This window comes from Lampris incognitus, chromosome 12 (genome assembly GCF_029633865.1).
Source record: "Lampris incognitus isolate fLamInc1 chromosome 12, fLamInc1.hap2, whole genome shotgun sequence".
NCBI classification, from domain to species: Eukaryota; Metazoa; Chordata; class Actinopteri; order Lampriformes; family Lampridae; genus Lampris; species Lampris incognitus.
Window position 1 is genome coordinate 8805370 of NC_079222.1, and position 13174 is coordinate 8818543.

Here is a 13174-nt window from a genome sequence, read left to right on the forward strand (position 1 = left end):
AAGATCAAAAAGCAATGAAACACAGTATCTGTTGATAAACATTGTATCCAGATGAACTGATTCCAAGTTCTTTGATATGTACATCAAAGCAACTGTGGGTAAACTGAGGGACGTCTGAGTCATACCAAATAGGTGATGATATGGGCTACACAACCAATCACATTGAAATGGTGATTTTTATATAATTTTTCAAAGTGATTTAAATGACAAAAAGCATCGATTTGGCAGCATTTGCATTTTTATAACCTGCGCATAAAACCGAGCACCCCCCTTATTTTCCAGTGACTGACAACCTATAAGTCGGTCCGAAATAAAAAGCTCAGGCCATCTTATTGGACTCCCAGCACATTTAACACACCGAGTTTGATTTGCTCCCCTCGAGGCGGAGGTTTTACCACCCTAGAGGTGACACTGACAGGCACTAAATGAGGTGTTTTAGCCCATCAGTTATTGGCTTTTTAAACAAAATGGAACTGTGACTATCAGCGGACGTGATTCTGGCTTCTTCTGGTGGTTCTGGTGACAACTGACAATGACAACAGTAATGTTGCCGCTAACTGTGTACTTGTTTTTACTGTGTACTTGTTTTTACTAAGTCTATATTTTGCTTAAATTGTATGGATAGCTTGGTGTAGTCAGAAAGGCACGAACTGATGAAGCCTCTTGGATGAGAGGCGAAACGTCTTCACGGATATATACCAAGTCCAGTTGCACTTGATTCAACTCCTTTGGATACGATTTTAGTATTTTTTTTTTCTTATTTTCCCTTTTTCTTCCTAATTGTATCCGGCCAATTACCCTATATTTCCGAGCCACCCCGGTCGCTGCTCCACCCCCTCAGCCGATCCGGGGAGGACTGCAGACAACCACGTTTCCTCCGATACAGGTGGAGTCGCCAGCCACTTTTCACCTGACAGTAAGGAGTTTCACCAGGGGGACATAGCGTGTGGAAAGATCACGCTATTCCCCCCACAGAACAGGAGCCCCGACCGACCAGAGGAGGCGCTAGTGCAGCGACCAGGACACATACCCACATCCGGCTTCCCACCCGCAGACATGGCCAATTGTGTCTGTAGGGATGCATCTGGATGGCGTGGCGGTCTATTCAGTTGTCTACCAACACGGGGGTCGCCGGTTCAAATCCCCGTGTTAACTCTGGCTTGGTCGGGCGTCTCTACAAACACAATTGGCCGTGTCTTGGGGTAGGGAGCCGGATGTGGGTGTGTGTCCTGGTTGCTGCACTAGCGCCTCCTCTGGTTAGTTGGGGTGTCTGTTTGGGGGGGGGGACTGGGGGAAATAGCGTGATCCTCCCGCGTGCTATGTCCCTCTGGTGAAACTCCTCACTGTCAGGTGAAAAGAAGCGGCTGGTGACATGTCACCAGCCACTTGGAGGAGGAGGAGGGAGGAGGAGGCATGTGGTAGTCTGCAGCCCTCCCCGGATCGGCGGAGGGGGTGGGACAGCGACCAGGACGGCTCGGAAGAGCAGGGTAATTGGCCGAGTACAACTGGGAAGAAAAAGGGGGTAAAAATCAAATTTAAAAAAAAAAAATCTGTCAGTAGGGACGCCCGACCGAGTTGAAGGTAACTCGAACCGGCGATCTCCATGTTGGTAGGCAACGGAACAGACACCTGCTACTCGGACACCACCATTTTAGTATTATTGGCTGCTGTTGTAAGCCGAATTGCCCCTCCATTAAAACGTCACTCTAGCTTGTGCCACATAAACAAAAGCATGCAACACACACGAGCAACAACAAACCGACCACCACACATCTTGACAGACATCGTCTCAGAAACCAACCAGCGAGGAACGCCGCTTCACACTCTCAGCAAGTGACATACAAACAACATGACTTGAAATGCCATGAAATGCAAACACAAATGTCCATTTTCATGTGCGGTTCAAATGCGTTGTTTTGATTCTTCAGCTTGTTCATCCAAAACCACACCCCACAGTAGCCAGCTCGAGGGTTAGGTACTAATTTACGAGGAAATTTGTTCGGAATAATTTTCTTTGTGTCTTATATCTGTAAACTGCTGTTATGCATACATTCAGTGTTCAGTAAAATAATTACGTTTATATAATCTACAACTACAACTACTACTACTACTGCTGCTTTCAGCTGCTCCCATTTCCATCTCTTCCCGTCCTCTGCATCTTCCTCTGCAACACCAGCCACCTGCATATCCTCCCTCACCACATCCATAAGCCTCCTCTTTGGCCTTCCTCTTTTCCTCTTCCCTGCCAGCTCCATATTCAGCATCCCTCTCCTAGTATACCCAGCATCTCTCCTCCACACATGTCCAAACCATCTCAATCTTGCCTCTCTTGCTTTGTGTGTCTTGAAATCACGAGTGAAAAATGTGATCTCCGTTTAATCCAGACTCGTGGAGTCTGAGGCGATGATAGTCATTAGCTCAAGGACAGCCGTCTGATTAAAGAGGCACCTTCTGTAACAAAACACTGACATTACAGAAACTGGTGATCCATCCATCCATTATCCAAAATGCTTATCCTGCTCTCAGGGTTGCGGGAATGCTGGAGCCTATCCCAGCAGTCACTGGGTGGCAGACGGGGAGACACCCTGGACAGGCCGCCAGGCCATCACACAGAACTGACATACAAACACACACATTCACACCTAGCGACAATTTAGTACGGCCGAGTCACCTGACCTACATGTCTTTGGACTGTGGGAGGAAACCTGAGCACCCGGAGGAAACCCACGCAGACACGGGGAGAACATGCAAACTCCACACAGAGGACGACCCGGGACGACCCCCAAGGTTGGACTACCCCGGGGCTCGAACCCAGGACCTTCTTGCTGTGAGGTGACCGTGCTAACCACTGCGCTACCGTGCCGCCCAGAAACTGGTGATACGATATTTATACAAACATTTACAATAGACAATGGGCCATAAGTCATCTAAGTCAAGTCAATTTTATTTGTATAGCCCATTGTCACAAATTACAGATTTACCTCAGTGGACTTTACAGCAACACAACCTCCTGTCCTTGGGCCCTTGCATCGGATAAGGAACAACTCCCTCAAAAAAACCCTTTAACAGGGAGAAAAAATAGGAAGAGCCACTAAATTGGCCACAATCTAGGGTCAATTAAGCCAGGGATTGTGTCGAATGAATGTTTTAACACAGAACCGGCTTGTCTGTGTGGACTGACAATGGAATATTAAATAACCTCTCCATAGAGGAGTCAATGTCTTGCTCATCAGTGCAGTAACATTGGTCAGTAACATCAAGTTTTATCCACTTTATACAGCTCTGCAGGAGCCACAAAGTGAATTGACGCCATAAGCAAAATCAATTATTTCTACAGATAAAATGCACAATCTATGTTAGATAGTGGATTTTAAGGCCATCGGTGTATATCTTAGAAAAAAATGGTAATATATCAACATGGCCCGTGAACTAAAGGAAATGTGTCGATGATTTATTAATTTGTGCTCTTTTGCAGTATTCGGTTTTTCATTATTGAGCTGCTGAGTTCAACATTTGACTTCTCACAATGGTAGGATTTTATTTTTCCTAACAAGGAAATTGTAAATGAGGATTTTGAAAATAGCGAGATCACCCACATGGTGAAAGTATAAATAAAGATGCAACGTCACACTTTCAACTACAACTAATGCACAGATTGTTTAGGATTTTGAAATGAATAAGAATCTCATCATACTGTAAGTGCAAATAAAAATGCAATTTCATGGGGCGCCCGGGTAGTGTAGCGGTCTACTTCGTTGCCCACCAACACAGGGATCACCGGTTCAAATCCCTGTGTTACTTTCAGCCTGGCTGGGCGTCCCTACAGACCCAATTGGCCGTGTCTGGAAGCTGGTTGTCGGTATGTGTCCTGGTCGCAGCACTAGTGCCTCCTCTGGTTGGTCGGGCGTCTGTTCGGGGGAGGGGGACCGGGGGGGATAGCGTGATCCTCCCATGCACTATGTCCCCTTGGTGAAACGCCTCACTGTCAGGTGAAAAGAAGCGGCTGGTGACGCCACATGCGTCGGAGGAGGCATGTGGTAGTCTGCAGCCCTCCCTAGATCAGCAGAGGGGGTGGAGCAGTGACCGGGACGGCTCGGAAGAGTGGGGTAATCGGCCAAATACAATTGGGGAGAAAAAAAATGCAATTTCATATACTTTCAACTACAACACAGCCTGTTTAAGTAGGCAGCTGGCAGTGGGTCGAGCCATAAAAATAATTACCATGAACAGTTCAAACAGCTACAGACGAAACTGATCACCAAGAGATACCAATAAAATATTTCAAATTTATAACTGACAAAACAAAATATGCCAGCAATCAAGAAAAGGGGAGAGATAAATGTGAATGATGTCAGTGTTGAAGGAGCTCTTAAGGTAAGGCAAAGCCAATTTACATATACTATATAGTGTGGAAGTTGGGGGGAAAACACAAGATGAAAAACGTATCTCTTTGACTACATGAATGTGTGTCATCTAATTTTTTTTTTATTTCACAACCCCGCCTGAACATCATGGCACTCTGTTACCATGGCTACACCCTGAGCCCTTAGAATGAGCACGTCAATTTAGCACAACAACGAGCTATGGTGAATAGCAAATTTCGGCAACGTGGCAATCCAAAATGACTTACATAAAACATAAACGGCATTAAGGGAAGCAACATGAGGCAATAAAGACATCAAATCAGATAAAAAGAGAGTAAACGTTACAGTGCAGTGTAAAATGAAAATCAAAAGCTTTAAGTATTATTTAGTAAAAGGCAGCAGCAAAGAAGAAAGTCAAGGCAAACGTATTTGGCAAATTTCAGTTTGGTCAGAACCCTTATTTGTGATATTAACCTGCAGTAAACTAAAGACAATCTTTTTTTGGGGGGGGGGGGATTTTTCTCCCTTTTCTCCCCAATTGTACTTGGCCAATTACCCCACTCTTCCGAGCCATCCTGGTCGCTGCGCCACCCCCTCCGCCGATCCGGGGAGGGCTGCAGACTACCTCATGCCTCCTCCGATACACGTCGAGTCGCCAGCCGCTTCTTTTCACTTGACAGTGAGGAGTTTCACCAGGGGGACGTAGCACGGGGGAGGATCATGCTATTCCCCCCAGTTCCCCCTCCCTCCTGAACAGGTGCCCCGACTGACCAGAGGAGGCACTAGTGCAGCGACCAGGACACATCCCCACATCCGGTGTCCCACCCGCAGACATGGCTAATTGTGTCTGGAGGTAACACAGGGATTTGAACCGGCGATCCCCATGTTGGTAGGCAACGGAATAGACCGCCACACAACCCAGATGCCCCCAACTAAAGACCATCTTTGTGTTAAAGATTTCTCTGGCAAATTTATCTCTTCGCAATCACAGAAAGTTGACTCAGTTGAGACTTCTTCAGTCTCAACTGACTACACGTATTCCCACTCTTCTCACCCAGGTATTCCCACTTAGCTCAAGAAATTCAACCTGCCTCAGGAGGTGCTGATTCAGTTCTACACTGCAATAATCCAGTCTGTCCCCTGCTCATCCATCACTGTCTGGTTTGGTTCAGCCACCAAACAGGACAGCGACAGGCTACAATGGACAATTAAGCCTTTACAGAATATCACTAGTGCCAACCTGCCCTCCATTCAGGACTTATACAACTCCAGACTCAGGAAGCAGACAGACAACATCACTGCAGACCCATCACACTCTGGTCACAACCTGTTAACTGCTCCCCTCTGGCAGGCACTACAGAGAGCTGTACCCCAAAACAACCTGATATAAAAACAGTTTCTTTCCACGGGCTGTCATTCAAATGAATGCGTAACACTGTCAAATAAATCCAACCATTCTGTATATACTATATATACTATACTGTACATTGTAGGTATACTGGTACACTCTGTCATGTCCATCTACCTCAGGCATGTATGTAAGTAACCTGCTAAAATCTATTTCAGCATCTCTGATATAGTCTCTGCACCATTCGCCTGTATCAGTCAATCCTTGTGTACATATGAGGAATGTTGTGTTGTAGTGTTGTTATTCAATGTTAAGTAAAATGAGAGCTACAAAACCGAGTCAAATCCATGTATGTGCAAACCTACATGGCCAATAAACATGATTCTGATTCTGAAATGGTGACAGATGTACTCTTAGCCACCCCCCACCCCCCCAGTTCAGGTTGGGTCATCCCCGCTTCACATAGATGGCCTCTTTGACTCCCCATTCAAAGTTGAGGCTGAAGAAGTCATTTAGATGAGTGATAAAACGTAGGGGATGGTCATTCACTCTTCACATTGATAGGGGCTGAACAGTACATCTGTCGCCATCTTACAATGCTGTGATTGCAACTATTCCCTAATCCACTATGAATAGTACACATGGCCATTGTAGCTAGTTAATGGTCACAACAATTTGCATATGAAACCGATCACAGGTATGGTAGGTATGCAGCTGTGCTGTTTATAAGGGTGGGGATACCTGCAGTCAGTTTAGACTGAAGCAGTCACTTAGATGAGTGATGAAACGTATCTGTCAATTAACGTTGTATCCAGATAAACTGACTCAACCTTCTTTGACATGCATAAAGACATACCTCTTGCCTACAACTCAACATTGCTGAGCTGATTGTCATAGTAAGCAGCCTGCCTACCTTGTCTGGCCTCCTCTTCCAGCAGGTCAGTGTGCATGGCTAGATACCTCTCCTCATCACACAGTGCCTCAATCCTGGCCTCCTCCTCTGACAGCTGATAGGATGTATTCCATGAACCGCTGTCATACTCCGAGAGGTCATGTAAGTGACCGCGGCCATCATATCTGTTGGATGAAGGGAAATGTTAGAGGGAGAGAAGCAAACATGTTTTTCTACACAACATGGACCTACTTACCACACATTAGAGGGAGGACCTAAAACCAAGAACATTTACACATCAAAAGAGTGCTACCTCAGCCAGATGTCTGTCATGAGGAACTGTACTTCTAAGGCAAGAGAGGTTGAGAGATCTTGTCAAAATACTGGGAGCTTAGCAACTCCCTGAACAGTCTAGGCCTAATCATACATACTGCCATGAAGTTATCTAACAAACTGACTGGTGCTAGTTCATTCCTCTCTGGACAATATCTGTATAACAACAACCCTGCATCAACACAAAAAAACAAAACAAAAAAAAAACAATCAAACAACTCGCCTCTTACCTTACAGGGTTCAATTCCCCCCTGTAACTCATGATTACTTCTAAATCTGCAAAGAGAGTTACATTCACACAAACCCGAGCACATAAATACCTATCCGTTAGAACCCAAACGGACGACATTGTCCTGCGTTCGCTGCTCTACGCCATCTCTCAGTTGCAGTTTCTTCGTGGAGACAAACAAATGGAGAGCTGGGGTTGGCATTCGGGGTCTGGCAGGACCCCTTAGCCTACCTTGCTGAGGAAAGAACTGGGTTATGTGATAAAGACATACACATAGGCTGTACAAACAGAACAGGAGCTGTGCAAATGCAGATCCAGGTGGTTCAATAGGTTGAACATGAGGAAGCTGACGTGTCCCTCAGCCACTCTTAGCTAGTTCAAAGTAAATGTGCTTATAAAGAGGGGAGAACATTTTATAGAAAAACTGAAAGCACTTGGGAAATGAGTGATCATTTATCAAAAGTGCAACTCTTAAATTTACAGCTGGGGAGAACCACCTTATCTGCAGTAACTTTCAGTTTGGCTAGAATTTGCTCTGGCTTTGTGGACAGAAGACTTGTTTCGGGGCAAACAGGCCGATAAACGAAGACACGTTTAAAAGAGGATTAATGGGCCTCCAGGGATAAAGAAGAGCGGCTTGGTTTAAGTTGAGCGTCAATTTACCCTAATTCTACTGCCATGCTGTCCACGTTTGGCGTTCAACGTTTCCAGAGGAAATTCTCCCCCAACATGCCAAGACGCAAAGCTTTCTCAAGGCTACCCCCTTGACCACCTCGTCGTTTATGGAGCCAACACAGCTTTCAGGTCTATCTCTGGTAACGACTGTCCACTTAACAAGCATGCATCGATCGCAGGCATACATCAATCACATCTTTTGACGGCAGTGAGTGCATTCACACAACACGGCTAGACCTGAGAAGGGTTAGCATCTTGGCACGACGTCCTTAACACTCATGCTACGGTTTATTCGTAGTTCACTGGATCCGGAGACAATTTAAGAGGCAAGAGGAGGAAAAAAAATATCTTTTGCGTGCAGTAGTTATTCTTTTCTTTTTCTCTTTTTTTTTTAATAAGGCCTGGCTTCTCCTTCTGTGAAAAGACAAAAATCCGAGGGGGTCCCTTCAGTTAGGCAAGAGGATAGATTGTTAGGACAACGATTCCTTTTTAAGTTTGTTCAACAGACCTATCGATCATGATGTTCTTTTCCCCCATCCATGGTATTAGGTGTTTGCCCTGCTCGTGGAAAAGAGCCCTTTCGTCGTCGCGGAACACCTTGCAGGCATAGCCGAACACCAAGAGGTCGGCGTACTTATCGCTGTCACTAACATCCTTCTTCGCCGTCCTCTTTGGCTGCTCCTTCGTTGCCGCTCCGTGCCGGTGCATCCCGAAACGAATCGCCAGTAGTCAAACGTTACTGAGAAATTTACAATAGTAGGTTTAAAAAACGGACCCGCAACCCGTCGGGATACCGCCTGGAAGTAAGCAAGAAACACAGCCCCCGACAGCAGCCATATTGGACAAAGTAAGTAAACCTAGCCTGTTAACCTTGTTCGTAAATTCGAGTATATGTATAAGGGATCATTTTCCGAATAAAATAACGTTCGGACGATTGTCCGTGGACTATATTCACGGCGTTTGAAATGTTAACTGTTAATTTGAAAACGTTTTTAACGCGGTGTCAAATTCGTCCAAACGGGTTTTCGTCTTGTGTCGAATCTGCTGCTGGGTTCGGCTAGACGCAGTTTCCGTTCATGCGGTGTCAACAACGTTTCGGCCCGTGTGCGTCTCAAATGAAGTTAAACGGGAATGCGAAAAAACGGGTCGCCACTGCAATGAAGGAAAACGCATTTTGAAAATGCAAATGTGTTGAAATTATTAAAATCGGTCAACATTTCTCGACAATTCTCCGTTGAAAGTGCAAACAAACTATGTCTGGGAGAGTTTTATGCACAACTTTACTAATTAATGGAAAGCACGGCTGAAGTTCGTCCTACTCCACCTCAGCTGAAATGTCTAATGTGAATTTTGAGCCGTTTTCCTGGTCCTGTCTCACATTGTTGGCGTTGTTTCCCATGGTCGGTTTTATTTGTCGAGTCAATTTTATATGTGTGTAGCCCATTATCACAAATGACAAATTGGCCTTAGTTGGCTTTACAGCGATACATCCTGTCCTTAGACCCTTCGATCGGTTAAGGAACACCTACGCCCCCCCCCCCCAAAAAAAACTTTTAACAGGGAGGGAAAAAAGAAAAGAGAAAAAAACAACCTCCGGGAGCGCAACAGGGGAGGGATCTCTGTTCCTAGATGAGTAGACAAGCAATGGATGTTGTGTGTACACAATTTACAGAATACAACATAGAGGATAACAGGAGTATACTGGAATTATTATAAAATATATGAAGAATATGATGAGGAGGGTGCCAAGCAGTGTCCAGATGCCACTGGTACAGCCTAGGACTTGAGCCATGTGACCACCATCACCATGTAGACCTGTCACAAGGACAGACTACACATTCACACAAGATAGACTCACTTCACACCATTCACATAAATAAAGTTTAGTTTAGTTTGTCAAATTTCAGGTTTACCAGAGACTTCCTGTCAACTGAGGCAGCAAAGATATACGTCCACTAAATGGTGGTTTCCTACATCACCTGTTGTCTGATAAACTGGTCTAACACACACTCTACAACATTAAAACCATCCAGTATCCATCCATTATCTGAACCACTTATCCTGCTCTCAGGGTCGCAGGGATGCTGGGGCCTATCCCAGCAATCATTGGGCAGCAGGCAGGGCCCACACACACACACACACACACACACACACACACACACACACACACACACACACACACACACACACACACACACACACACACACACACACACACACATCTAGGGACAATTCAGTATGGCCAATTCACCTGACCTACATAGTATCTTTGGACTGTAGGAGGAAACCAGAGCCCCCAGAGGAAACCTATGCAGACACGGGGAGAACATGCAAACTCCACACAGAGGATGACCCATCAAGGTTGGACTACCCCAGGGCTCGAACCTAAGACCTTCTTGCTGTGAGGCGAGCATGCTAACCACTGTGCCAAGTGCCGCCACAACATTAGAACCACTGGAATCATTATACAAACAAGCACTCAAAACCTTAGACAAGAAGCCATTCACTTTTTATCTTTGCCATTTTCTAAAAAAGTATATTCTACTTAGTTGGGAAAACCTGATCAAATATAAAAATGTCTGCCTAGTTTATAGAATCGTGCATGGTTTAACTCCTCCTCCTCTGTCCAGCTTCATCAACTTCAAATCTACCACAAACAGAGCTACTAGAGGTGCAGGCAGAGGGGACTGCACCATCCCACTCAGGAGAACTGCATTTAGTCAGGCCGTCTCCTCCTTTAGAGCATCACATCAATGGAACTCAGTAACACAATCCATTAGAGAGTCCCCATCCTATTATTCATTTAAGTGTAATGTCAAGAAATGGCTTATTAAGAACCAACAATGTCAACAGTGATGCTATTCACACACATCTTTAACATGTTGTTTAACTGTATTGTACATTAGCTGTGTTGTATGTCTGCTTTTATATATATATAATATCTTTGTTATCTTTTTCTACGTTATTTGTATATTCTGTGTATGTATTTCTTGTTTGTTTGCTCTTGTTGTTCTTGTATTGTATATTAGCTGTGTTGTATGTTTATTTGATTTTATTTTTCTGTACTATTTTATTATCCTCGAATGCCTAACAACATCAGGCAAAGGGACTGCCGATGGAAACTGGCCTCTTAGCCAACTGGGGTACATCTACACTTGTTTTGAATGTTGATTAATGTACATTGTCCCTTCCCAAATACATGTTTAAACTAAACTAAACATATTCGGGAGAAGAGAAAAGAAAAGGGGGAAACAAAAACATTAGTCACACATCGTAGTGAGAGAAGGATGTAACATTGAACGATGATAACAAAATTCTATGGATTTGAGTGTTTTTTAAAATCTATCCGCGAGCCTCTCTGTTTGGCGGTGAAACACACTGGTGCAGATTGATTTGATGCCCAATAACTCATATAGTTCGCATAATGTGCATGACATAAGCGATGTGCCGTAGTCCTTCAGAACCTCCTCTGGGATTCGGATGCAGGAGAGTACGTGAAACAGTGCCTGCACAACACTTTTAGCTGGGATGTTGCACAAGGACGCGGCTTATAGCGCATTGCATAATCCACTGTAACTAACACAAAATGATATTCCTGATCTAATGGCCCAACGAGGTCCGTGCCAATATGCTCAAATGGGACCTCAATTAATGGTAATGGGCGCAGCGGCACTTTTGAGGTGGCCGGAAGACCCACACCACCACCGCAGGTCGCCATGAATGCCTTGCTGAGCCATTATTATTATTAACTGAGCCATTACTCTGTCGCGTGTTTTTATTGTCACCGAGGTGAGCTGCCATGGTGTTGTGATGGCCATCCGGAAAGATCAGCTCCTGGCGGCCTTTTGGTGCTAACAACTGCATGGTTTCTTGCCTGGTTTGAGTGCCTCGATATAACGGCGTTTAATTAGTGCAGAATATGTGGGAGGGAGCATGGCGTGCGGGTGCACCTGTTGATTGTTAATGGTCATCACATGGTTGAAGGCAAAGTGTAGCATGTCATCCCGAGTCTGCTCGATGGGGAATTCCTCCATTGGGTGAACCACTGGAGCCATGGTTGACTACCCCTCACCTGACTTGGATGAGTCAGGCAAGGGGCCACAACAGGTGGGAACTAACCGTGGCCTGGACTTTATGCTTCCTCCCCCCTTATTTCAATGGCCACCACCAGATACTTGGGAATATCCCCATGCACACACTGAATTTCCATCCACAATGTCTCTATCGATGTCCCGGGCCAAACCAGGCTTTGGTGGATCAGCATCTGCGTGAGGAGTGTAGCCACTAAATCCTGATACTATATACCCCATTGCATTATGCTGTATCTCCCATCTGGTCTGAGCGAGGGGGGTTATGGGCCAAGAACCCGGACCACCTGGCCCACTTCCAACATCTCGCAGCACCGGCACTCCTGGCCTGATATTAGAGGAGCCCCCTGTAGGTGGGGAAGGGAAGAGGCTGAAGATGGGCCCTGTGGATTCGGGTGTGTGTGTGTCTACATGAGGGTGTGCGTGTGTGTGTGCATGTGTGTGTAGTGTTCTCCGCAAGGCCAGGATGGGGCGAACTGTTGGCTCGCCATGACAATCCTGGGCAGAAAGGGTGAGATGATCCTCTGCCAGGGCGACAGCCTTGGCCAGGTCCACAGGACAGTGGCACTGGACCCAGTTGGCCATCGCCATTGCAGAGGGCAGGCAGCTGACGATTTGCGCCAGTGCCACTCGGTGAATGATGTCACTGACATTCTGCGGACCTGGTCATAGCCACCATCTTTCTGTGGCAAGGAGCTGCTGTGCCAGGATGAAGGGATGGCCGGCATCCTCCAGGCCGAGCATCCTCAACCGGCGCTGATGTCCTTCTGGTGTAAGTCCCAACCAGTCCAGGACAGCTCACCTGTTGGCTTGATAGTCCCCCTTGGAGGATGGCAATTGCTGTGCATGGCGGCTTGTGCCTCACCGGTGAGCAGGGGGGAGCACATGCACAGCCCATTCCTCCTCTGGCCACCCGCACACTGACGCCACGCCTTCAAAGGTGTCCAAAAATGCTTCAGGGTCAGCGGCGGATGTTATTGTGTGAGGGTGATCTCGGGCCGATGAGACAGTGAAGCGGCCAGATCACCCCCGCGGGCAGCCAGCCAAAGGGGAGCACAGCAGCTCCCTCAGGAGAGTCTGGTCTTCTGCCTGCTGAGCAGCCAGCTCCTGCAGGGCTTGAGTTTGTTGATGCTGCATCTGGATTCTTGTGGCGCCATCTCTGGTCCCCGTACTGGGCCCCACTGTGGCAAGGTCTGTTACCACGAGAGGGTTCTGAGATGGAGGACGGACAAAGGTTTGATGGAA

At 46.3% G+C, this 13174-nt stretch overlaps 1 protein-coding gene across 3 annotated transcripts in view; it reads right to left on the reverse strand.

Moving 5' to 3' along the window:
- Nucleotides 1–8661, reverse strand: part of sfswap (splicing factor SWAP) — a 135139-nt gene extending 126478 nt beyond the window's left edge. For all 3 annotated transcript variants that reach the window (XM_056290568.1, XM_056290569.1, XM_056290566.1), the window contains exons 1-2: nt 8350–8661; nt 6626–6789 (exon numbers count right to left, since the gene is read on the reverse strand). In XM_056290568.1, the coding sequence (XP_056146543.1) occupies nt 6626–6789; nt 8350–8549 (364 nt within the window). In that variant the 5' untranslated portion in view covers nt 8550–8661. The remainder of the gene's footprint in view (nt 1–6625; nt 6790–8349) is intronic.
- Between the last annotated feature and the right edge of the window lie 4513 nt (nt 8662–13174).